This window comes from Elaeis guineensis, chromosome 8 (assembly GCF_000442705.2).
Source record: "Elaeis guineensis isolate ETL-2024a chromosome 8, EG11, whole genome shotgun sequence".
NCBI classification, from domain to species: domain Eukaryota; kingdom Viridiplantae; phylum Streptophyta; class Magnoliopsida; order Arecales; family Arecaceae; genus Elaeis; species Elaeis guineensis.
In genome coordinates, this window is record NC_026000.2 from 22489828 (window position 1) to 22514732 (window position 24905).

A 24905-nucleotide genomic window follows, 5' to 3' on the forward strand; every position below is an offset into this window, starting at 1 on the left:
GAAAAAGATGGTCAACAATCAGGTCAATGATGGAGATGGCTTGATGGTTAGAGGCAAAAATAAGGATAAGGGGTCACATAATAGAGAAAAGTTTCGAAGTAAATCTAAGGGGAGAGTAGTAAGTTGTTGGTACTATAAGAAGAATTGCCATATTAGGAGAAACTATCCAAAGTGTAAAGGGAAGAAAACTTAATCTTCAGATAATGTTGTTGAGGAGAGTTCTAATAAGTCTATTGGTGGCGATGTTCTTATGGTAGCGGCTAAGAAGATTTCTGATGGTTATATAAGCACTCATGTCCTTGCAATAGATGTTGTATGCTCAAGTTCAGAGTGGATTCTGGATTCCGACTGTTCTTATCATATATGCCCAGATAAAGAATCTTTTGCTACCTACCAGTTAGTAGATGGTGGCAAATTTCTTATGGGAAACAATAAAGCTTGTAGGGTTGTTGGAATTGGGACAGTTTTAATCAAGATGTTTGATGGTATTGTAAGGATATTGACTGATGTTAGACATGTATCAGAATTGAAGAAAAATCTGATCTCCTTGGGAACGCTTGATTCTATTGGCTGCGAGTTTAGAGGTCAAGATGGAGTCATTAAGGTCTCTAAAGGTGTTCTTGTTGTGATGAAAGGAATTAAGCAAAATGGATTGTATGTTCTCCAGGGCAATACTGTTACATGATCTACTGCAATTAGATCTACAGAGCAGGAGTCTCTCACTACTATGTTATGGCATATGCGTATAGGACACATAAGTGAGAGAGGATTGATAGAACTGAGTAAACGATGACTGTTATGTAGTCAAAAAATAGGAAAGCTGGACTTTTGTGAGTACTGTGTATTCGAAAAATAGTACAGGATGAAGTTCAGTATAGGTATTTGTAGAACCAAAGGAACAGTTAACTATATTCATTTAGATCTATGGGGTCCTTCTCCAGTGCCATCTAAAAGTGGTCTCAGGTATATGCTAACCTTTGTGGATGATTATTCAAAAATGGTTTGGATAAATTTTTTGAAACAGAAAAGTGATGTGTTCGAAAAATTCAAACATCGAAAAACAATGATTGAAAAGCAGATAAGAAGGTCAATTAAGCACTTGAGAGCAGATAATGGGCTAGAATTCTATAGTGACGAATTCAACCAGTTTTGTAATGAGCATGGAATTATTAGACACCGCACTGTTGCGAGAACACCACAGTAAAATGGTGTAGTAGAGTGGATGAACAGAACACTCTTGGAGAGAGCTCGATGTATGCTACCCAATGCAGATCTGGGGAAGAAATTATAGGCTGAAGCTTGTAATACTACAGCATTTTTGATAAATAAGTCTCTTTCGACATCAATTGAGTGTATGACTCCTGAAGAAAAGTGGTCATGTTCTTCTGCAAACTATGCTGATTTGAAAATTTTTGGGTGTCCAGCATACGCTAATGTGAGGCTGGACAAACTTGAGTCGAGGGCAAGAAAGTGTATATTTCTTGACTATGCAAATGGAGTAAAAAGATACAGACTATGGTGTTCTGATGGTAAGTCTTTCAAACTTTTTATCAGTAGAGATGTTACTTTTAATGAATCTGCAATGTTTAAAGAGCAGAAAGAGTGCATTAATGGAGATTCAGACCGTAGCAATGGAGAGTAGATGATAAGTATAATAAATATCTCAATAAAAATATCAAAATATATACTGATTTATTTTTATTTCTTAAAAATTGATACTTTTGTTTGTGTTTTGTAAGAAAAATGATCATCAATAAAAAGAGCTTGATTTGCAGGTTAAAAAAAAAAATTTAGAACAAATCAGATTCAAAATGTCTTGAACGGTGATCCAAAGGCAGCTTACAAATCATCTAGAAGCCCGACCCATGGAAGCTTTGCTAAGCCCAAAGAAAAGGCATGGTGAACAGTGGTTCAGATAGATCTGCGTGGGGTCTTGTGCCAGTTCAAAGAAGGTTTCGGCTACTGTGATGGGTGTTGGTGGGCTTGGCGGTTTCAAATAGGCACGCCTGTGAGCTATGACAGTGGCTTGGTTTAAGTCAAATAAAAGGAAGCAAGCAGGCGGAGTCCAGGGGGCTACCATGGGATTCAAATCAAAACAAAGAGGTGCACGGGCTTTGAGGTTGGGTGATTTAAAACACCCTGGGACTTCAGGCTTTGCATGAAGAGTGTGCCAAGTGCATTTAAATGCGGACACGAGAGCCTGGCATACGGCCGAGATGCAACCTGGGTGCGGACCGAATTTAATGAGCTCTTTTCCTGAATAATATAAAAAAAAAACTTTTTTACCAAAATATATTCAAACCAAACTTATTTACCAAAGTGATGTGAGAGGGAAAAACGCCATTTTGAATGGCGTTTTTTCCCCTGCCACGTCACCCCCCATTTCCACGGTGGCATCGTCCCAAAAAAAAAAAAAAAAAGAAGAAACGCCATTTGGAATGGCGCTTTTAAAAACGCCATTCCAAATGGCGCTTTTAAAAACGCCATTTTGAATGGCATTTTTAAAAACGCCATTCAAAATGGCGTTTTCTAATTTTCCCACCCAAAAATAAAGGAAAAAATCGTGGGAAAATGAAAAATTATGTTTTTTAAAATTTGAAATTAGTAAATAAATTAAAAATTTTAATTTTGATTGAATTTTAAAATATAAAGATTTGAATTTGTAATTCATTAAAAAAATTAATTTAGATTTTTTATTTCAAAATTTTTTTAAAAGATGTCCAAAAAAATCTTAAGAAATTAAAAAAAAATTATCATAGAAAATAAAAAAAGAGAAAAAAATATGAAAGAAATAAAAATTTGAAATTAAATTGAAAAACATCATTCGAAATACTTGTCTTCAAAATTTTTAAGAAAATTAAAAATTATAAAATTTTTAAAAAATAAAAAAAAAGAATTATAATGTAAAAATAAAAAAGAATAAAATTTTAAAGATAAATTGAAATTAAAATATTATTTCAAATTACTTTCTCAAATAAAAAATAATAAATTAAAAAAAGATTCAAAAAAATTTTAAAAATAGGCTAAAAAAATTTTATAAAAATAAAATAAGTCTTTAAAAATGCCATTTTGTAAATTAAACTTTAGAAAAAATAATAATTTTTTAATTAAAGAAAAAGAATACGTAATAGAATGCTAAAAAGAAAAAAAATGGAAGAGAAATGAAATTATAATTTCAAATGATAACTATTTTAAAATAAATAAAAAAAAGTATCATAGGAAAATAAAAAAATAACAATAAAATAAGAATTATAATTATAAATTTTAAAGAAATTTAATTTTAATTTAAATTAAAAATTATCATTTAAATTATTATTTTCATTATTTCATTTAATTTATTTATTAAAAGATTACAAATACATAATATAAAAAATTGTAAGAAAAGTAGATTTATATTTTTTAGTCGACCCCATGAATCGACTCATGGCTAAAAGAGTTTAACGGCACGCAAAATTTTTGACTGCGACACTTTGTGAGTCGATCCCTTGACTTTCTTTCTGGTAATTTTTATTTTTTAAATTTTTTAAATAGAGGAAGAGAGAGGAAGAGGGAGAGAGGAGGCAGCTCACCGTCGTGCTGTCGGAGAGACGTCGGAGTAGGGAGAAAGAAGAAGAGGGAGAAGGAGAGAAGAAGGGGGGAAAGGAGAAAACGCCGTTTCCTTCGGTGTTTTTTTATTCTTTTTCTTTTTTTTAAATTTTTAAAATTTTTTTTCATAATTTGTTTAATTATTTTTTTTAATTTATTAAATTTTTTAATGAGGATAGTAATTTGAATGATAATTTTTAATTGAAATTAAAGATAATTTTTTGTTTTAAATTATAATTTCTATTTTATTACCATTTTTTATCTTTTATTTACTTTTTTTATGATATATTTTTTAATTTAATTTGTAATTTTTATAATTTAAAAATATAATATTAGTTTTTTTTCATTTTTATGATATATTATGTATTCTTTTCCTTTACTTAAATTTGTAAAGGAAGAAGGAGAAGATCGAGAAGGGAGAAGGAGAAGGGAGAAGGAGGGGAAAAAGGGGTTTGGGGAGGGGAGAGAATGGCGTTTTCTCTTTTTTTTATTTTTTTTATTTTTTTTAATATCTTTACTTATCTATTTATAATTATTTAATAAATAAATTTAATTAAATAATAAAAATAATAATTTAAATGATATTTTCTAATTTAAATTAAAATTATATTTTTTTAAAATTTATAATTATAATTCTTATTTTATTATTATTTTAATAATTCTTATTTTATTATAATTAAAATTATTTTTTCTTTAATTAAAAAATTATTATTTTTTCTAAAGTTCAATTTACAAAATGGCGTTTTTAAAGACTTATTTTATTTTTATAAAATTTTTTTAGCCTATTTTTAAAATTTTTTTGAATCTTTTTTTAATTTATTATTTTTTATTTGAGAAAGTAATTTGAAATAATATTTTAATTTTAATTTATCTTTAAAATTTTATTCTTTTTTATTTTTACATTATAATTCTTTTTTTTTATTTTTTAAAAATTTTATAATTTTTAATTTTCTTAAAAATTTTGAAGACAAGTATTTTGAATGATGTTTTTCAATTTAATTTCAAATTTTTATTTCTTTCATATTTTTTTCTCTTTTTTTATTTTCTATGATAATTTTTTTTTAATTTCTTAATATTTTTTTGGACATCTTTTAAAAAAAATTTGAAATAAAAAATCTAAATTAATTTTTTTAATGAATTACAAATTCAAATCTTTATATTTTAAAATTCAATCAAAATTAAAAATTTTAATTTATTTACTAATTTCAAATTTTAAAAAATATAATTTTTCATTTTCCCACGATTTTTTCCTTTATTTTTGGGTGGGAAAATTGGAAAACGCCATTTTGAATGGCGTTTTTAAAAACGCCATTCAAAATGGCGTTTTTAAAAGCGCCATTTGGAACAGCGTTTTTAAAAGCGCCATTCCAAATGGCGTTTCTTCTTTTTTTTTTTTTTTTTGGGACGATGCCATCGTGGAAATGGGGGGTGACGTGGCAGGGGAAAAAACGCCATTCAAAATGGCGTTTTTCCCTCTCACATCACTTTGGTAAATAAGTTTGGTTTGAATATATTTTGGTAAAAAAGTTTTTTTTTGTATTATTCGGGAAAAGAGCTCGAATTTAATCGAGTTAGGCGGCTTAGTGGGCTGTCGCATAAGAATGCCTGGGACGTGATGAAGATCGAGACTGAAACAGAAAAGGACTTTGAATCCTCTGAAAAGACATATTCGGAGAAACTCTCAGCCCATAAAAGCAGGGGATCATGGACAGAAGAGGAGAGCGGCAGCAGCAATCAGATCGAGGGAGCGGCAGCAAAAGCAGAGAAAAAGTATGGGAGCAAAAAAAATAGAATATAATTTTTTTAATTTATTATTTTAAATTTAAAGAAAAAAAATATGAAGCTAGAGATTTTGATACGTGGTTAAATTCTTTCAATCCGAAAATACGACTGTAAACATGTAAACGAATTTTTATTTTCTTCTTGTATTTAATATTCATACAATAAAATTATACTTTTATTTCATATTTTTTATTTTTTTGAAGTATTGATCTAGCCTACAAAGTCTATATCCTCTACTGACGTGCCATGATCCCTGAATATGATATGCAACTAAGAGAGATAGATTATAGTATGTTAGATTAAACCTTATATTTTGTAATTAAATTTAGATAGTTTATACTCTAATAGGACGAGCCGTGATCTATTGATACAGTCCGTACCCTTTAGAGATAAGCTATACTAATAATCTAATCACAAGAATTAATATTACAATATAAAAAAAATAAATCTAATTTGCATGGTAGATTCGAAATTTTTGGATTATCTCTCTGTCTTATTTTTTTTCACAAATTAATTTACACTTGCAATTTAATTCTTATTATTTTATTTTTTTTTAATTCTTCTATAATCAATTCTCTTTTATTTCTTCTTCAAAAAGAAAAATAATCATCCTAAATCCCTATAAAAATGATCCCGACTCATCCTATCTATATAATTTGAGTTATTTTTTTTATTCTTGACCGCCTACGACAGTGATCAAATTTTGATGCTGTTGCCGGAGATCTAGGCATGATTATTTTTTTATTTAAAAAATTTTTTAGTCTTATTCTTAGTTTAAATAAGTGAAAGTAAATATCCGTCTACTGGACATGATTCAACAAATTCCCACATACGTCAAATTCTTCAAAGATCTATGCACAAAGAAGAAAATCACTAATATTTTCAAAAAAGCCTTCTTGACAGCAAGTGTGAGCTGATACCTGTCGAGCCACGTGTCTGTCAAATATAAAAATTCAAGATCTCCTACAATTTCTTGTGTCATTGGAGAAACCATCATTGATAGGGCCTTATTAGACTTAGGAGCTAGTGTGAACATCTTACCTTATTCGATCTATGAAGAATTGAGGATAGAAGAATTAAAACCTACAGAAATCATATTGTAATTGGCAGATCGATCAGTGAGAGTCTCCAAAGGAGTTGTGGAGGATGTGTTAATCAAGATCGGCAATTTCATTTATCTTGTGAATTTTGTGATCCTCGAAACTGAACCAGTGTCTAATCCAAAAGATTACATCCTAATAATCTTAGGAAGACCATTCTTAGCAACCACCAACACCCTAATCAATTATCACAATAGACTCATGAAGCTCTCATTTGGAAACATGATCATTGATCTTAATATTTTTAATCTTGAAAATAAAAGGGACCAACTCGTTGATGTAAACCTGATCCAGAATGAGATCTATGGGCCCATTGACCTAGGAGAAGAAGATTTTGGCTGTAATCTCTGGTCAGATCAAGAATCTAAAATAACTTATGAAATTTCTCCATCTAGTTATCAGAGAGTTCATCCATAATGACAATCACCTGTCGAACCACTTGTAAAGATGGATGAACCAATATACAAGCCATTGATTGAAGAAGCATCGAAACTAAAACTCAAAACACTCCCTGAGCACCTCAAATATACGTATCTAGGTCCATCAGAAATCTTGCCCGTAATCATCATATCAGACTTAGATCAAACCCAAGAGGAAAAACTTTTAGCTATCCTCAGAGAAAATAAAGAAGCCATAGACTGGACCATGACTGACATCAAAGGGATCAGCCCTTCAATTGTCCAACATTGAATTCATTTAGGAGAGGAAGTCCAGCTAATTAGAGACCCCCAAAGGAGACTTAACTCAGCTATGAAGGAGGTAGTGAAGAAAGAGATTCTCAAATTACTAGACAATAAAATTATCTACCCTATTTCAGATAGTTCATGAGTTAGCCCAATTCAAGTAGTGCCTAAAAAATCTAAGGTAACAGTGGTCCAAAATGAAGCAAATGAGTTAGTACTGATCAGAGTCCAAACTAGATGGAGAGTCTGTATTGATTACAGAAAATTGAATGCGGCCACAAGAAAGGACCATTTTCTCCTACCATTTATTGACCAGATGTTGGAAAGGTTAGCCAAATATGAGTTCTATTATTTTTTTGATGGATATTCTGGCTATAACCAGATTTCTATAGCACCAGAGGATCAAGAGAAGACCATATTTATCTATCCATTTAAAACTTTTACCTATAGATGCATGTCTTTTGGTTTATATAATGCTCCATCTACTTTTCAAAAGTGCATGATCAGCATCTTTTCTGATATGATCGAGAGATTTTTGAAAATATTCATAGATGATTTTTCTAGCTTTGGCTCGACCTTCTCTGAGTGCCTACATCACCTAAGACTAGTCTTAGAAAGGTGTAAGAAAAAATACTTAGTCCTTAATTAAAAAAAATATCAATTCATGATCAAAGAAGGCATAGTACTTAGCCATGTTATCTCAAAGAAGGAAATTGAAATAGATAAAGCCAAAGTAGATTTGATTGCAAATCTTTCACCATCCAAATCAGTCAAAGAAATTCGCTAATTTTAAGGACATGCTAGCTTCTATAGGAGGTTCATCAAAAATTTTAGCAAAATAGTTCGACCACTGATCAATCTTCTTGCCAAAGATGTCAAATTTGATTTTACTTCCGAGTGCCTTGATTCTTTTGAGCATCTTAAAAAGGCATCGACATCCGCCCCCATCATTCACTCACCTGATTGGACTTAACCCTTTGAACTTATGTGTGATACTTCTGATTATGCCATCGGAGCCATTTTAGGATAAAGAATTGATAAGCTACCGTGAGTCATTTACTATGCCAGTAGGATCCTTAATGATGCGCAGCTTAACTACTCAACTACTGAAAAAGAGTTCTTGGCTATCCTTTTTGCCCTTGAAAAGTTTAGATCTTATTTGGTTGTGTCTTATACACTTATCACTTAGCCATTATATATTTCTTGACAAAGAAAGATGCAAAAGCACGCTTGATCCGATGGATTTTACTTTTTCAGAAATTTGATCTAGAAATCAGGGACAAGAAAGAAACAAAAAATGTAGTGGTTGATCACCTGTCCTGATTGACTGATGCATCCTCTAACGAACCATCAATAGAAGAGCTTTTTCCTGATGAACAACTCATGTCCGTGATCAAAGAACCATGGTACGTTGATATTGTCAATTACTTACCACTGGTAGGATTCCCTCTTATTGGACCACTCAGGACAAACAAAAGTTTTTTGCCTAAGTATTTTATTTGGGACAATTCATATCTGTTTAAATAATGTCCTGACCAAATCATTAAAAGATGTGTTCCGGACCATGAGATCAAAGGTATCTTGCCTTTTGTCATGACCAAGCTTGTGGTAGCCACTTTGAATCCAAAAAAATTGCCACAAAAGTTCTCCAATATGGATTCTATTGGCCCAATTTGTTTAAAGACGCACATGAGTATTGTAAAAGTTGCACTAGGTGTCAACAAATAGGATGGATCATAAAAAAAGACATGATGCCATTAAATCCAATCTTAGTTATTACGATTTTTGATGTGTAGGGTATTGATTTCATGGGACCACTTTCAAATTCTTTCGAAAATGAATATATCTTAGTAGCTATCGATTATGTGTCCAAATAAGTAGAGGCTATGCCGTGTAGATCGAATGATAGCAAAATTGTTATCAAATTTCTAAAAAAAAACATTCTCTCTCATTTTGGAATCCCTAGAGCCATTATAAGTGATAAGAGAATACATTTTTGTAATCGATCCTTTGAAACCCTGATGAAAAAATATAACATCACCCATAAATTGACTACACTTTATCACCCCCAGACTAGTGGATAAGTCAAAGTTTCTAATCTTCAAATCAAACAAATCCTAGAAAAGACTATGAGCACCAATAGAAAAGATTGGTCATTGAAGCTAGTGGATGCTCTTTGGGCATATCGCACTGCCTTCAAAACCAACTTAGGAATATCTCCTTATAGGCTTGTGTTTGGTAAAGCATGTCACATGCCAGTAGAGCTTGAACATGGGGTTATGTGGACCATCAAAAAGTTGAACATGGATCTAGATGAGGCTGGACAACATAGGAAGCTGTAAATTGATGAATTTGAAGAAATCAAGAATGAGGCATACGAAAATGCTAAGATATATAAAGAATGAACCAAGATATTTTATGATCGAGCAATCCTTAGAAAATCATTTTCATCTGGTCAAAAAGTTCTTTTGTATAACTCTAGGCTATATTTATTTCTTGAAAAATTTAGATCCAGATGGACAGGACCCTATATAGTAAATGGACAACAATTTTAAAGTAAATGGACAACGATTGAAACCATTCTTGGAATTGTCTACTGAAGTTGAGGAGGAGGCCATGGTTCTCTATGAGCCTATTTATTTTGACTGATTCTGTATCATGAGTTTAGTCCGACTGAAGACTTGAAACTTAGCACTTTTTAGAAAGCACTCTAATTTTTTTTTTTTATTTTAGTGATCTTTATTTTGTTTTAAGAATAATGGACCACTCTATATGGAAGCACCTATCAATAAACGAGTATACTTATAAATCAGGTGGTATCTCTCTTTATTTTATTTATCTGTCTCTACTTTATTTTTTTTTATTCTATTGAGGACAATAAAAATTGAATTGGGGGGTAAAGGTAATCATAAAAATTAAAAAAAATTAAATCCTCGAATAAATTAGTATTTAGCATTTAGGTACCTGATTAGGTTACAGATTTGAGTGGCCAAGCAAATTTATTTAGAAGAAAATTGATGTACAGATTAGAAAGTTTGTGAGATACTGAGAGATTAAGTATTAAAAAAATTTAATGAATAGTTAAGTTTAGAATAAAAATAATTTTTTTTCTTGAGTATTTCTGATTTTTTTTCTACCAACATCAAAGAAGAATTTACTTCCTATGAGCTTGTGTAGGATAGCTATACATTTTTTTATAAAATAAATAAATAAAAAAAAAATTTCAAAAACTTTACACCAAATAATCGGACCTTTTTGCCTAAGCAAGCATTGAGTTTTGCGTCAAAAAGTGTGAAGGACAAAGAAACTTTATTGTAAAGCTAGTCTTAACTCGTAGCCTATTTAATTCAAGCAAATAAGTCCGAGGGATATTTCATATCTAGTACCCTAAAGCCAGCTAGTTTAGGAGTCATTGGCTGAAAACTCGCTACATGGATCAAACAGAAAGTTTAAGAGGTTAAGACACTCAATAGTGGTACAATATTAAAGAAATAAAAAAAGAGAAAAAAAAAATTAATAAATGAAAGATGGAAGTAATATTACACTTACCCATATGAAAGTAGATGATTTAGAGATAAAGATAGGGATAATTTAGAAAAGTTTAGAAAAAGTTTAATGTTCCAAGCTTAACTTCTATATTGATTAATACTAATATCCCAATGACATACATCACTCACGCTCTATTGAACATCAATGATTTTTTTTAAAAAATTATCTGGTGAAATTTAAAACTCTAAGCTAAATAGTACTTAGTACTAAATCCTTTCTTTACTCGAAGACGAGTAAAGTTCAAATTAGGGAGTGTGATAAGTATAATAAATATTTTAATAAAAATATTAAAATATATACCAAAGTTATTAAATCCGGCCCGGGCCTTAACCCGGATAAGGCACCGGGTTAATGGGTCAGCGGTCCAACCGTCGGGTCAACGGTTGAACCGGCGGGTCAATGCACAAATCATAAAATCTAAAATTTAATAACCTGTTTATATCCAGAAATACAATAATAGTCCTGATAATATATATTCCAATGCTACAAGTATCAAAATACAAATGAAACAAAACTGTAATCCTATAAATACAAATAATTAGACTAAAATATTGATGAATATAAAGATTTAATGGCATAAAATTATAAATGCATAATAACTAGTAGTTTAAACTTTAAAACATAACCATCCACATCTGCTAGCAAAATGAAAAGTTTTAACAAACAAGTACATAATAATGTATGACATTTCACTTCAATATCTTTTAAAAAAAAAAGTTAAAAGTGATAAACAAGTACACAACATAAAAATTCAAGCTAATGGACTGAAATTTATGTCAATATTTGCAAAAACATCTTCTTGAGTTGCAATGTTCTCATCTCCTCCATCTTCTCTCCTATTCGCATCATTTCCATCATTTTCACCATCATCACCATCCAAATCTTTCAAGTTCAATATATCTACAAAACCATAATTTTAACAAAAAGTTAAAAAGAAAAATCATATGTAATAAAATTATAATAATATTTTATTCATAAACTATATAATAAAATAATTTGCTCACCATTATTATTATTTTCTTGAATAGAACATGATGCCAATTCACGGTGAAAAGTTTCTAATTCTTCACTAGTTAACTCCGATGGCTCATCGACTAATATCCACGCATCATTATCACCAAACAATTCAAAGTCAATAGGATCATAGTTGCGACCCTTGAAATAAAACCTGTATTTAATATTTGTTAGTTTGAAAATTAAATAACAAAAAATAAATACAAGCAATTGGATATCATTCACAATAAAATTATCTTTGTTGTAGTCTCAAATTATAGTGCACAAATACTAGATCATTAAGCCTTTGATGCTCTAACCTATTTCTCTTTTTAGAATGAATATGTTCGAAGATGCTCCAATTTCTCTCGCACCCGGATGCACTACAAGTTTGGCTTAAAACACGAATAGCTAACTTTTGCAAATTAGGTGCACAACTTCCATAGGTGACCCACCATTCATCTAGATACAAAATATTGTATTTGTTAAAATAGAATGTAATTGAAAAAACTTTATATCAATAAAACTAATGAAAGCATAAAAACATAACTAAGGAACAAGCTTACCTGGAGCCAAGCGACTTCGATCATTTATAGCCGATGAGCGTCCAAAGTCATTTTCTGCATTTCTAAATAATCTCATCTCATTAGTTAAGTTCTCCTGCAAGGTTGGATTACCAAATAAATATCTCTCTATGACATCTAAGAGTCTAGAAACACTACGAGGATGTTTATCCATAAGTTCTGAGTCATATTGAAAACAGGGATTCAACCAAAACCCAGCTGCATGAAGATTTTGGTGTAATTGCAAATCCCACCGAGAATCAACTATTCTCAAATAAGGTTCAACTACAATCTTTCTCCTTCTAAATCTCTTGATCATTTCATCTCTAGCTTGATGCATAGCATGATACAAGTAACCCATTGAAGGTCTATCATCACTGTCAACAATCCTCAAAACTCGAATTAAAGGCTCTGTTAGTTTAACAATGGTTGCACATTCATTCCAAAAAAGAGAATTAAGCACGTCATCGGTGAGCTTTTTTCCTTTACTATCTTTAGCATAAGCTGAAGTTGTCCACTCTCTAGAAGTCACCATTGCTCTTAATGCATCTTTGTGGCCCAATATGTTTTGTAAAGCAATAAAATTGGTAGCAAAACGTGTAGGTGCCGGACGAATTATCTCCTTTCCACCAGTAAATTTTCTCATCAAATATAAAGGATAACAATGATTATAAATATATTTTGTGATACCTGCAGCATGGGCTACGGTGTTCTTCACTGAAACTAACTTGCCAATGTCTTGCATGATGAGATTAAGATAATGAGCAGCACAAGGTGACCAAAAAAGTGTAGGAAAGTCTTGCTCCAACTTTTTACCGGCAGCAACATAGTTTGCAGCATTATCAGTCACTACATGAACCATATTTTCAAAACCAACGGACATGACAATTTCTTTGAACAACTTATACAACATATCAGTTGTCTTTGAGGTATCTGAAGCATCCACGCTTTTCAAAAATACGGTCCCTCTAGGATAATAAACTAAAAAATTAATCAAAGTTCTCCTATACTGATCTGTCCATCCATCAGCCATGATTGTGCATCCTGTTTTCTTCCATGTGGCACGAAAGCTTTCAACATACTTTTTCACCTCATCAACATTCTTGGTTAACAAATAACCATGAACAGAATGAAAATTTGGAGCTTTGTAACCAGGCCCCATACTAGCTATTGCATCTATCATGCACTGATAATACTTAGAGTTGACAGCATTAAATGGCACACATGCATCTATCATCCATTTTGCCACTGCAAGATCACACCTTTCAACTGCTTCTTTGTTTTGCAACAAGCTTTTTATAGTTGGTTGAGCACCAGGAGTTGTTCTTGGCATGAAATAATTTTCAATTGTTTCTAGTTGTTTTTCTTTTCCACCTTCTATATTTTTACCTCTTGTATTACCCGTAGACTTGTTTGATGAGGGAGGAATTTCTTGTATGTCATCATCTTTACCTAATTGCCTATAATATACTTGTTCCTCATGTTCCTTATGCCTTGCACTAAAGGGATTGTAATCTTCACCCATTTCCTTTGTTCTTTTCTTCTTCTCACTAATAGCTTGAATATTTTGTATCATTTGATGGCGAATATCCGCCGGCACCTTGCGACATGGTTCTACTTCTCCTTTTACTCCTGCAAGATGTTGTTTGAAGCGATTGATCCCACCACCAGCAAATGACTTTCCACAATACAAGCATGCCAACTTCATCCTTTTGGTATTACCACTAAGTTCAGGAGCTTCTCTACAATGATTCCATGCAGGATCACTTTTACCTCTAACCCCAGTTATTTGAGTGGATGAAGTATTACTTGAATCATCCATGGATGGCATACTTCCCTCAACAGAGGCCATTTTGATAATCTACAAAGAAAATTAAATTAAGCTATAATTTATAAGTAGAAGATAAAATAAATAAATAACAAGATGAAGTCATCAACATCTTCTTTCATTTCTATCCAAATTTTTTTTTCCCATGATCCTATAGAGTCAAACTCATGGTGATCACAGATTACAGAAATTAAAAAAATAATATTTAATATTTACCGTATCAATCAGCATAGCATCATTAAAAAATTTTTTTTTTTTCATGTTCACGGAATCATGGGTGTTTACTGTACTGTGATGTTTACAGTAATACTGTATTACTGTGACACTGCAGTAAAAAAAAAAAAATTTATCGTGTCCGCACTCCGCAGACAGCCACACACTCACACTATCACTGTATCACAGTCACAGGCTCACAGCATTTAAAAAAAAAAAAATTCGCCATGTCCGCGGCTGTATATGGAGGAGGAGGAGGAGGCGGCGGAAGGGGAGGAAGGCGGACGACCGACGGCCATATGGAGGAGGAGGAGGAGGAGGAGGAGGAGGAGGATGCGAAGGAGGGAGGGAGCCGAGTGGAGGAGGCAGAGGGGGGAGCGTACGGAGGAGGAGGAGGAGGAGGAGGCGGAGGGGGGAGGGAACGGAGCGGAGGAGGAGGCCGAGGGGGGAGGGGGTTGAGCGTACGGAGGAGGAGAAGGAGGCGGCGGAGGGGGGAGGGAGCCGAGGGAGGAGGAGGCAGAGGGGGGAGGGAGTCGAGCATACGGAGGAGGAGGAGATGGCGGAGGGGGGAAGGAGCCGACGGAGGAGGAGGCAGAGGGGGGAGGGGATCGAGCGGAGGAAGAGGAGGCGGACGGCAGAGGAGGAGGAGGCGGAGGGCGAAGGTGGCCGAGCGAAGAAGAAAGAGGCAGAGGAGGGCGAGCAAAGGAGGGCGGTCGCGGACTCGCGGTTGGAGCCTTGGAGGAAGCGGACGGAGCAGAGCTGTCGGACTCCGGAGATTTGGAAAAAAAAAAAAAGAGTTAGATTACTCACCGGCTGACCGGAGATGGAGAAGACTCGGTTCTCCTCTCCTCCTTCGCTGCCGGCTGCCGCTGCTGATTTCGTCGCCGACGACGCCGAGGGAAGATGGCTGACTGGCTGAGGTTGGGCTGCTGGGGTTTGAGCTCGGGAACAAAGAGACGAAGGGACGACGGGAGGAAGGGAAGTCGAACTGTCGATCTCGAATCAAAATTTTGATTTTTAATTTCACGGCTCAATCGGGTTAGACCGGGTCAGATGGTTCACGGTTCAACCGGCCGGTTCATACGGTTTTAACCAAATTTTAAACATAAACGGTTTAATTAGATAACCGGCCCGGTCTTCTGATCGGGTCACCGGGTTTTCGGTCCGACCGGCCGGGCAGGGCCGGGTTTAATAACAATGATATATACTGATTTATCTTTATTTCTTAAAAATTGATATTTTTGCTAATATTTTGTAAGAAAAATGATCACTAATAAAAAAGTCTGATTTGCAGGTTAAAAAAAAAAAATTGGAATAAATCAGACTCAGATTAGATCTTGAACGGTGATCCAAAGCAGCCTACAAATCACCTGGAAGCCCGACACACGGAAGCTTTGCTTGGTTGAACAGTGGTTCAAATAGATCTGCGTGGGGTCTTGTGCCAGTTCGAAGAAGGTTCCGGCTACTGTGATGGGTGTTGGTGGGCATGTCGGTTTCAAATAGGCGCGCCTGTGAGCTATGACGGTGGCTTGGTTTAAGTCAAATAAAAGGAAGCAAGCAGGCGGGGTCCAGGGGGCGACCATGGGATTCAAATCAAAACAAAGAGGTGCACGAGCTTTGAGGTTGGGTGATTTAAAACACCCGGGGACTTCAGGCTTTGCATGAAGAGTGGGCCAAGTGCATTTAAATGCGGACACAAGAGAGCCTGGCATATGGCCGAGATGCGACCTGGGTGAGGATGGAATTTAATCAAGTTAGACGGCTTAGCGGGCTGTAGCATAAGAACGCCTGGGACGTGACGAAGATCGAGACCGAAACAGAAAAGGACTTTGAATCCTCTTAAAAGACGTATTCGGAGCGGCAGCAGAAGCAGAGAGGAAGCACAGGAGCAAAAAACGCAAAACAAAATTTTTTTAATTTATTATTTTAGATTTTGAGAAAAAAAAAATGAAACTAATGATCTTAATGCATGGTTAAATCTCTTCAATCCAAGAATACGATGAAGCCCGTAAATAAATTTTTATTTTATTTCTTATATTTAATTTTTATATAATAAAATTATACTTTTATTTTATATTTTTTTATTTTTCTAAAGTATTGATCTAGCCTACACGATTTATATCCTCTACTGACGTACTGTGATCTCTGGATATGATATATGCCTAGGAAAGATAAATCATAGTATGTTATATTAAACCTTATATCTTGTAATTAAATTTAGATAGTTTATATTCTAATAGGACGAGCCGTGATTTATTGATACAGTCCACACCCCTTAGAGATAAGTTACTAATAACCTAATCACAAGAATTAATATTACAATATAAAAAAAAAATAAATCTAATTTGCATGGTGAATTTGAAATTTGTGGATTATCTTTTTGACTTATTTTCTTTTACAAATTAATTTACACTTACAATTTAATTTTTGTTATTTTATTTTTTTAAGCTTTCTACAATCAATTCTTTTTTATTTTTTTTTTAAAAAAAAATAATCGCTCTAAATCCTTATGGAAACGATCTCGACTCACTCTATCTATATAGTTTGAGTTTTTTTTTTTTATTTATTTTTGACCGCCTACGACAGCGATCAGTAGGTGGAGCATAAAATTCAAGCCTTTGAGATTCAGTCTGAAGCACAGGATGTTCAAATTGAAGCTTTAAATGAGCAGCAATCACAAAGTTTGAGAGACTACTGTCTTGTCAGAGATAGGCAAAGGAGAGAGAGATAAAAGTACCATAAAGATTTGGATATGCTGATTTGGTTGCATATGCTTTGAATGTGGCAGAGGACATTGAGGGATGGGAGCCAAGCAGCTATCGTGAGGCTATTATTTGTGATGAATCTGCACAGTGGGATGTTGCCATGTCAAAAGAAATAGAGTCTCTTCAAAAAAATAAAGCATGGATGTTGGTAAAACCTCCTAGTGGTCAGAAAATTATTGGGTGTAAATAGAATTTTAGGAAGAAAGAAGGAATCTCTAGGGTTGAGAGTGCAAGATTTAAAGCACGTTTAGTGGCAAAAAGCTTTACTCAAAGAGAAGGTGTGGACTTCAATGAAGTTTTCTCACCAATTGTGAAGCACAATTCAATTAAAGTCTTACTTGCCATGGTTGCTTTGTATGATTTGGAGCTTGAACAATTCGATGTCAAAACAGTATTTCTGCATGGAGAGCTTAACGAGCAAATTTATATGCTGCCAGCCAGAGAGATTCATTGTTCCCAAAAAAAGAAGATCTTGTATGCTGGTTGAAAAGGTCTTTATATAGCCTTAAGCAATCACCCAGGCAATGGTATAACAGCATTACAAGAAAATAATGATTTTGTAATTGATTTTGCAGCCAAATTTTTTAAATAAAATTTGCAATCGATTTTATGATCGATTTTATGATCAAAATTTTTTGCGATTGATTTTGTGATCAATTATTAAAAAAATTAATATAGTAATTGAAAAAAATTGATTGCAAAATTAAAATTTATGATCGATTTTGCAATCGATAATAAAAAAATAATATAGCGATCGAAAATTATCGATTGCCAAATTAAAATTTTACGATAGATTTTGCAACCAAAAAGTTGAATATAAAAATAAATTCATCAAACATTAATTTTTTATAGATTTGCAACTACAAATTCAATCGCAATATTTTTAATTATTTAATTCAACTTTTAAATAATTTAGTGATCAATTTTTTGACTATAAAATGGATTTATTATTTTGTAATCAAAAAATTGATTGCATATTTTTCATTTTTTTATTTCTATTAAAAATTTTGTGACTGAAAAATTGATCACAAAATTCTTGACTTATTTTTTAATCTATAGATAAGTTTGCAATCGATTTTTTGATCATAAATTTTTTTAATATTTTATAACCAAAAAATCGATCAAAAAATATTTTAATTATTATTTTAATTTAAATATATTTATGATTAATTTTTTGATTGTAAAATATTAAAAAATTTATGATCGAAAAATCGATCACAAAATTTTTAAATTATTTTTTTAATTTATAAATAAGTTTGCGATTGATTTTTTGGTTACAAAATATAAATTTTGTGATCGAAAAATCGATCACAAAATTTTTAAGTTGTTTTTTAATCTATAAATAAGTTTGCAATCAATTTTTTGATCATAATTTTTTTTAGTATTTTACAACCAAAAAATCTATCACAAAATATTTTAGGGTGCATTTGGTTAGCCATTAAAAAAATATTTTTTTTGTTTTTTGATTTTTAAAAAGCAAAAATCAAAAAGCAATGTTTGGTAACACCATGAAAAGCAAAAAATCAAAATCAAAAAAATCAAAATAATTACTTTATATGTAAAGTAATTTTTTTTTGCTTTTCAAAACTTATTTTTCTACTTTTTTTGCTTGTGCATATCTAAAATACCAAACCAAAAAGTAGACAACCTGAACCCTTCTTTCTTGTCGAGCTCTTTATCTCCCCACCCTCTTCTTCCTTTCTTCCTGAACTCTTCTACCTCATCAGGCTCTTCACCTACCATCCCCAAATGTTGCTTTTTATTTTGTAGCAACGGAGTTACTAAATATACTTTTTACTTTTTTGCTTTTACTCAATAGCAAAAATCAAAGAAATAAAAACTACTTTTCAAAAATCAAAAATCAAAAATAAAAAAATGTAACCAAATGCACCCTTAATTATTTTTTAATTTAAATATATTTATAATTAATTTTTTGATTATAAAATATTAAAAAAAATTATGATCGAATAATCGATTGCAAAATATTTGAATTATTTTGTTAATCTATAAATAATTTTGTGATCAATTTTTTGATCGCAAAATTAATATTTTACAACCAAAAAATTAATCACAAACTTATTTATAAATTAAAAAAATAATTTAAAAATTTTGTGATCGATGTTTTAGTCATAAAATTTTTTAATCTTTTATAATCAAAAAATCAATCATAAATATATTTTACAATATAATATAATTTTTTCTATTTTTTTCTAAATATGATATAATTTTAAAATTTAAAGTCTATATTTATCATTTATTATCTAAATAATTATCATTAAAGTATCATGACAAAAGATCGCCTCAATCTGGTAGTTCTAATTATGTCGATCAATAAAATTTGATTTCGATGGTCATGAATAATCACATGATAATTTTATAGATAGAGACTATTGATGGATTTAAAAACTTACAATGATGATCTCAATTATATTTATAGCATATTATTAAAATTTTACTTTAATCGGACATCATTATCACAATCAATTTAGCATAAAATAATTTAGACCGTTAAATAAAAAATAAATGATCAAAAGATCAAACGATATTCGATTATAAGATAATTTTTTAAATAAATAATTTTTGTTACTATTTTAATCATCTGTATGGCGATAATCATAATATTCAAACCGTGCATATATGAATCATCCACGTTAAGCAGAACTTATAAAAGTATATGTATAATTACTTAAAGACTTTAAAAATGAGTATCAAGAGACATATAGTTTTGGATGGTTCATATATGTGCAGTTTGAATTTTACGATCACCACTGTATAAACGATCAAAGTAATAGCAAAGATCATCACCTTATAGTCGGATGTCATTTGATCTTTTGATTACTCATTTTTTATTTAACGACCCAAATTATCCCATACTAAATTGATTATGATAATGATATCTGATTAAAGTAAAATTTTAATAGTATAGTATAAATATCATTGAGATCGTCGTTATAAATTTTCGAACTCATCAGTGGTCTTTATCTATCAGATCATCATGCGGTCGTTCATGATCGTCGAAATCAAATTTTATTGATCAATATAGTTAGGGCTACAAGATCGAGGTGATCTTTTGTGATGATACTCTAATAATTATTATTTAGATAATAAATGATAAAGATAGACTTTAAATTTTAAAATTATATCATATTTAAAGAAAAATAAAAAAAATTATATTTGATTGTAAAATATATTTGTGATTGATTTTTTGGTTGTAATTTAAAATATTAAAAAAATTTATTATCAATTTTTATAAAATATTAAAAAATTTTATGACCAAAAAATTGATCATAAAATTTTTAAATTTTTTTTAATCTATAAATAAGTTTGCGATCAATTTTTTTATCACAAAATATTAATTTTATGATCAAAAAATTGATCATAAAATTATTTATATATTAAAAAAATAATTCAAGTATTTTGTGATTAGATTTTTAGTCCTAAATTTTTTAATATTTTACAATCAAAAGATTGATTGTAAATATATTTAAATTAAAAAATAATTAAAATATTTTGAGACTAATTTTTTGGTTGCAAAATATTAAAAAAAATTATGACCAAAAAATTGATCGCAAACTTATTTATAGATTAAAAAATAACTCAAAAATTTTGTGATCGATTTTTCGATCATAAAATTTATATTTTTTGAAATATTAAAAAAATTTACAATCAAAAAATTGATCGCAAAATTCTTGAATTGTTTTTACTCTATAATTAAGTTTGCAACCAATTTTTTGGTTGCAAAATATTAAAGGAGTATAGGAGTATTAAGAGAAAGAAATTAGTCTTTGGTTAGGATGGTGCAACAAGGTTACTGTAAGACGAGGTCACTTTGCCATTTTTAGGCCGTGTGGAAGGTCGTCTTGAAGGCAGTCGATTGTCACCAAGGCAACTAATACATATTTCTAACCCAAGATGAGTTTCTTATCAAGATCCTCCTCTACGAGTTCTTCATCTTATGATGAAGGTACAAGCTCGGACAAGACTCTAATAGAGCTTTTTGGTAAATAGTTGGATCAATGGATAATTCCAAAGGTCCCTAGAAGTTCTGTTTACAAAATGTCAAACTGATTTTTACTAGATTATAGGGTAAAAATAATAGAAAAAACCATTCCAATAGAAAAAGAACATGAGTTAATCTCGATCCTAACTCAGAAAATAATCAAAATTGCTCAAAAGTTCAAATTTTTTATTCATCCATACAGGTTTGGTTCAAGTTGCAGTAAAGCCTCTAATTAGAAAGGGGATCAATAATACTATCCTTCTGTGCTTGAAGGATGGTGGATTTATTGATTTTTAAGATGTTCTACTCGGCATGGTTGAATCCAGTCTATTTGATGGATCAATCTACTTCAATTGTAATGCAGACCTTACAATCAAAACTAAGGACAAAAACATCCTTAGAAGTCTAGAACAAGAAGTCAAACTAGATGGTTTCAATATGTTACCAGAATCATGCTTAGCAGCGGTCTTGATCAAGGTACACTGCAAAATCCTAAACACCCTAGAACATATAGGTGCTATCAATAAGAGAACCCTAAGATCAACGGATTACATTCAAGTTGACCCTAGCAAAGAAAATGTGTTTGTCCCGAGAATCCTAGTTTGGGATCAAATCAAATTACTTGAATACTAGTTACCGAGGAAAGCAGTACTAGCCAACAAAAAAGAGCAAAGCAAATTAAATACCATAATAACAAACTCTGAAGGTGATGTTTCTATTAGATTTTAGAGAGGACCTTAAAGAACTTCAAGTTATAGGCTAGATCCGGTCCAAGTCCAAATAAACCCTTTCAGTCACAACTGTTCAAATCTCTCACCATCCAAACTTAGTACTGTAGATTTTGAACCAAAATTTTTTTAACCTAAGTATGAGGAACCTCAGTCTCCATCAGTTTTTCCAATGTATTCTCAAATATCTGATAGAAAAGATCCAGAACTATATGTAATTAGTTTCGAGTTTAAAATAGATAAACCAACTTTGAAGAAAGATGTTTATTCAAAAGAAAATTCAAAAAAGTGAAGTAGATTCTTTAAAACCTACTCTAAAGGACAAAGAGGTAAATTATTAAACAGAATACTACACCTTCCTAGAAATGACTCAAATCCAAACACCATTCTTTGAATGGTATGAATCAATAAAAGAACCCAAAAAAGATATAAATATGATTCTGAGAAATGGCAAGAAAATTAAGAGGACCCAAGCTGTAGAAACTTCTAAACTAAAAATTATAGTTTTTTAGCAAGATGGAAAGGGGAGAATTATAGAAAAATTCCATCCACCTCTACAGAAAATTACAATACCCATATAATAGCTTCTCCATTCAAAATGAAAACTGAACCTCAAGAAACTTCAAATGGCAGAGATATAAAAAACATCATAGAATAGAATAATTTCACAAACCAAAATCTTAAAACTATAGGAGATCAATTAATTAGAGTAGAGGAAATTATTAAAGAAGAAAAATTCAGAGTCCAAGATAAGATTTTCTTATCAATTTTCAAACCCTTTGAAATATCCAAAAAAATAATCAAAAGAGCTAAATACCAATCTATTAGATGAAATAAATAAGAGATTATAAGCAGTAGAAGGACTTCAGAGAGTAGAAGATACTCCTGAATAAACTACTAGATAAAAATCAATAGCTACTTTAAATCAACAAACTTATGAATCTTCTGATATCGAAACTAGTGAAGACTCAAGTGAAGATGAAACCCAATGCTTGAAGATAAATAAGATTAGAAATTAGAGTAGACAACCAGAAAAGCCTATTACCCAGGACCAACTTTACCAGACATGGTCTTGGAAGAAAGAGGCCAGATAGTATAAAATCAATACTCGACCAATATTATCTATGAATGGAATATAGATGGATTAACTAAATACAATATTTCAAATACCCTCCAAGAGATGACAATAGTGTCAAATGCCTATAAAACTAAAAATATCTCAGATCATGACATCGTCCAAGCTTTAGTAACTAGTTTCACTGGCCAATTAAAAAGTTAGTGGGATCACTATTTGGATGATATTGATTGTGAACAAATTCTCACTGCAGTTCGAAAAATTATAGATAGAACAATCCTCAAAGATGAGGATGGATTGACTGTTCAAGATACTGTTCCAATACTTATATTTGCAATAGCCAAACATTTCCTAGGTGATTCTTTGAAAACTGAAAAATAGGACCATAGAAATCCTATCAAATTTAAGATGCCAAAAACTACAAGACTTTAGATGGTACAAAGATATTTTTCTAACCAGAGTAATGATCAGAAAGACTGCAATCAACGCTTTTGAAAGAAAAAGTTTATTGTAGAACTTCCTTCAGTATTCTCTGAGAAAATTTGGACTAAACTTAGAAATCAAAATAATAGTAGGGTTTCCTATAATAAATTAACATATAAAGATTTTATCAATATTATAAATGAAGAAGAATTGTTGCTTTGCAACGATCTAAGGCTCAAATAACAACTAAAAAGAGAGCAATTAAGTTCCAAAAGAGAACTAGAAACTTTCTATAAACAATTCGGCCTTCAATCGCTCAAAAATAAAAAATCTAAAAAATTCAAAAAATCAAAGAAAATTTGTAAAAGTTGTTATAGGAAGAAGGCCCAAACTCCAAGAGAATAGTCCAAACCTATGAAAAATAAAAGAAACAAACCTTTTCTTAGGTCAAAGCTTGCTAAGGCTGATTAGGCTAGGACCAAGGCATCCCAATCAAAACCACCTATTTGCTACAAATGTGGCAGAATGGGATATTTTAGTAGTAATTGCAAAATGAAAGAGAAAATTAATAATCTAGAGATCGATGAATCAAATCTTCTAAAATCAATAAAAAACCAACTAAAAATTCTTCTATTCGAATTAGAAATGGAAGACTCTGAAGACTCAAACTTTGAAAATCCCCAGAGCCTTGAATCTATAGAATCTGAACAAGAAAGTGGAAAAAAAATTTGTGTAATTATAAAAGAACAACATCTGCTATTAAAATTTATTGATAAAATAAAAGATCCTAAACAAAAAAAGACATACTTGTCAAAACTTAAAGCAACTTTATTAGGAGAACAAAACCCTACAAAAAACACAAAACCAACTTATAACTTAAATAATATTCTAAAAATATTTGAACCCGAGAAGAAAAAACCTCCATCAATCCAAAACCTTCAAATAGAAATTAACCAATTAAAAATAGAAATAAATCAAATAAAAAGTCAAATCAAATTACTAAATAAATTACAAACAAAACCTAATGAAGAAGTGGAAGATCAAGAATTTAGAGAAACAATAACACAGCTGACAATCCAAAAATGGTGTGTTGAAATCACCCTTGTTATAGGAGAAAAATTCGAACTTGATACAATAGCCTTATTAGATTCCGGTGCAGATTCTAACTGTATCCAAAAAGATTTAATCCCTACCAAATACTTTGAAAAAATAAAAGAAAAGCTAAGTACTGCTAGTGGTTTAAGTCTCAAAATATAATACAAGCTAACAAATGCACAAGTTTGTAGCAACAATATGTGTATCAAAACACCATTTATTTTAGTCAAAAACTTGAATCAATTAGTAATCCTAGGAATACCCTTCTCAACATGATCAAACCATTCTCAGTGGATGAAGAAGGAATCAAAGCAAAATTCCTAGAACATGACTTAGTTTTCCAATTTATCAATCCTCCTTTTTATAAAACTCTTCAATTGCACAACGATAATGCAATCAACCAGATAGAGAATGGCCAACCTTTGACTATTAAAGAACAAAGGATTGAATATTGAAAAAGAACTCAGAAAATATCACTCCCTGAACTTCAAGATATTATCCTTAATAAAATTCTCCAACTCAA

At 31.4% G+C, this 24905-nt stretch overlaps 2 protein-coding genes across 2 annotated transcripts; both read right to left on the minus strand.

The window, feature by feature from the left end:
• Nucleotides 1–11945: 11945 nt before the first annotated feature.
• On the minus strand, nt 11946–12901 carry LOC140851178 (uncharacterized). The gene is made up of 2 exons (XM_073242758.1): nt 12259–12901; nt 11946–12154 (listed from the first exon to the last, which is right to left on the minus strand). Exons 1-2 carry the CDS (start codon nt 12899–12901, stop codon nt 11946–11948), a joined length of 852 nt encoding a protein of 283 aa, XP_073098859.1.
• Nucleotides 12902–12978: 77 nt separating this feature from the next.
• Nucleotides 12979–14107, minus strand: LOC140851179 (uncharacterized). The gene is made up of 2 exons (XM_073242759.1): nt 13065–14107; nt 12979–12982 (listed from the first exon to the last, which is right to left on the minus strand). The coding sequence occupies exons 1-2, from the start codon at nt 14105–14107 to the stop codon at nt 12979–12981; spliced, it is 1047 nt and encodes a 348-aa protein (XP_073098860.1).
• Between the last annotated feature and the right edge of the window lie 10798 nt (nt 14108–24905).

Excerpts from the sequence above, each read along its gene's own strand:
- LOC140851178 (XM_073242758.1), bottom strand. The coding sequence starts at position 12,901 with ATGAGAAAATTTACTGGTGGAAAGGAGATAATTCGTCCGGCACCTACA. Across the intron at positions 12,155-12,258 it reads TCGAAGTCGCTTGGCTCCAG|ATGAATGGTGGGTCACCTAT; the intron begins GTAAGCTTGTTC and ends TTTTGTATCTAG.
- LOC140851179 (XM_073242759.1), bottom strand. The coding sequence starts at position 14,107 with ATGGCCTCTGTTGAGGGAAGTATGCCATCCATGGATGATTCAAGTAAT.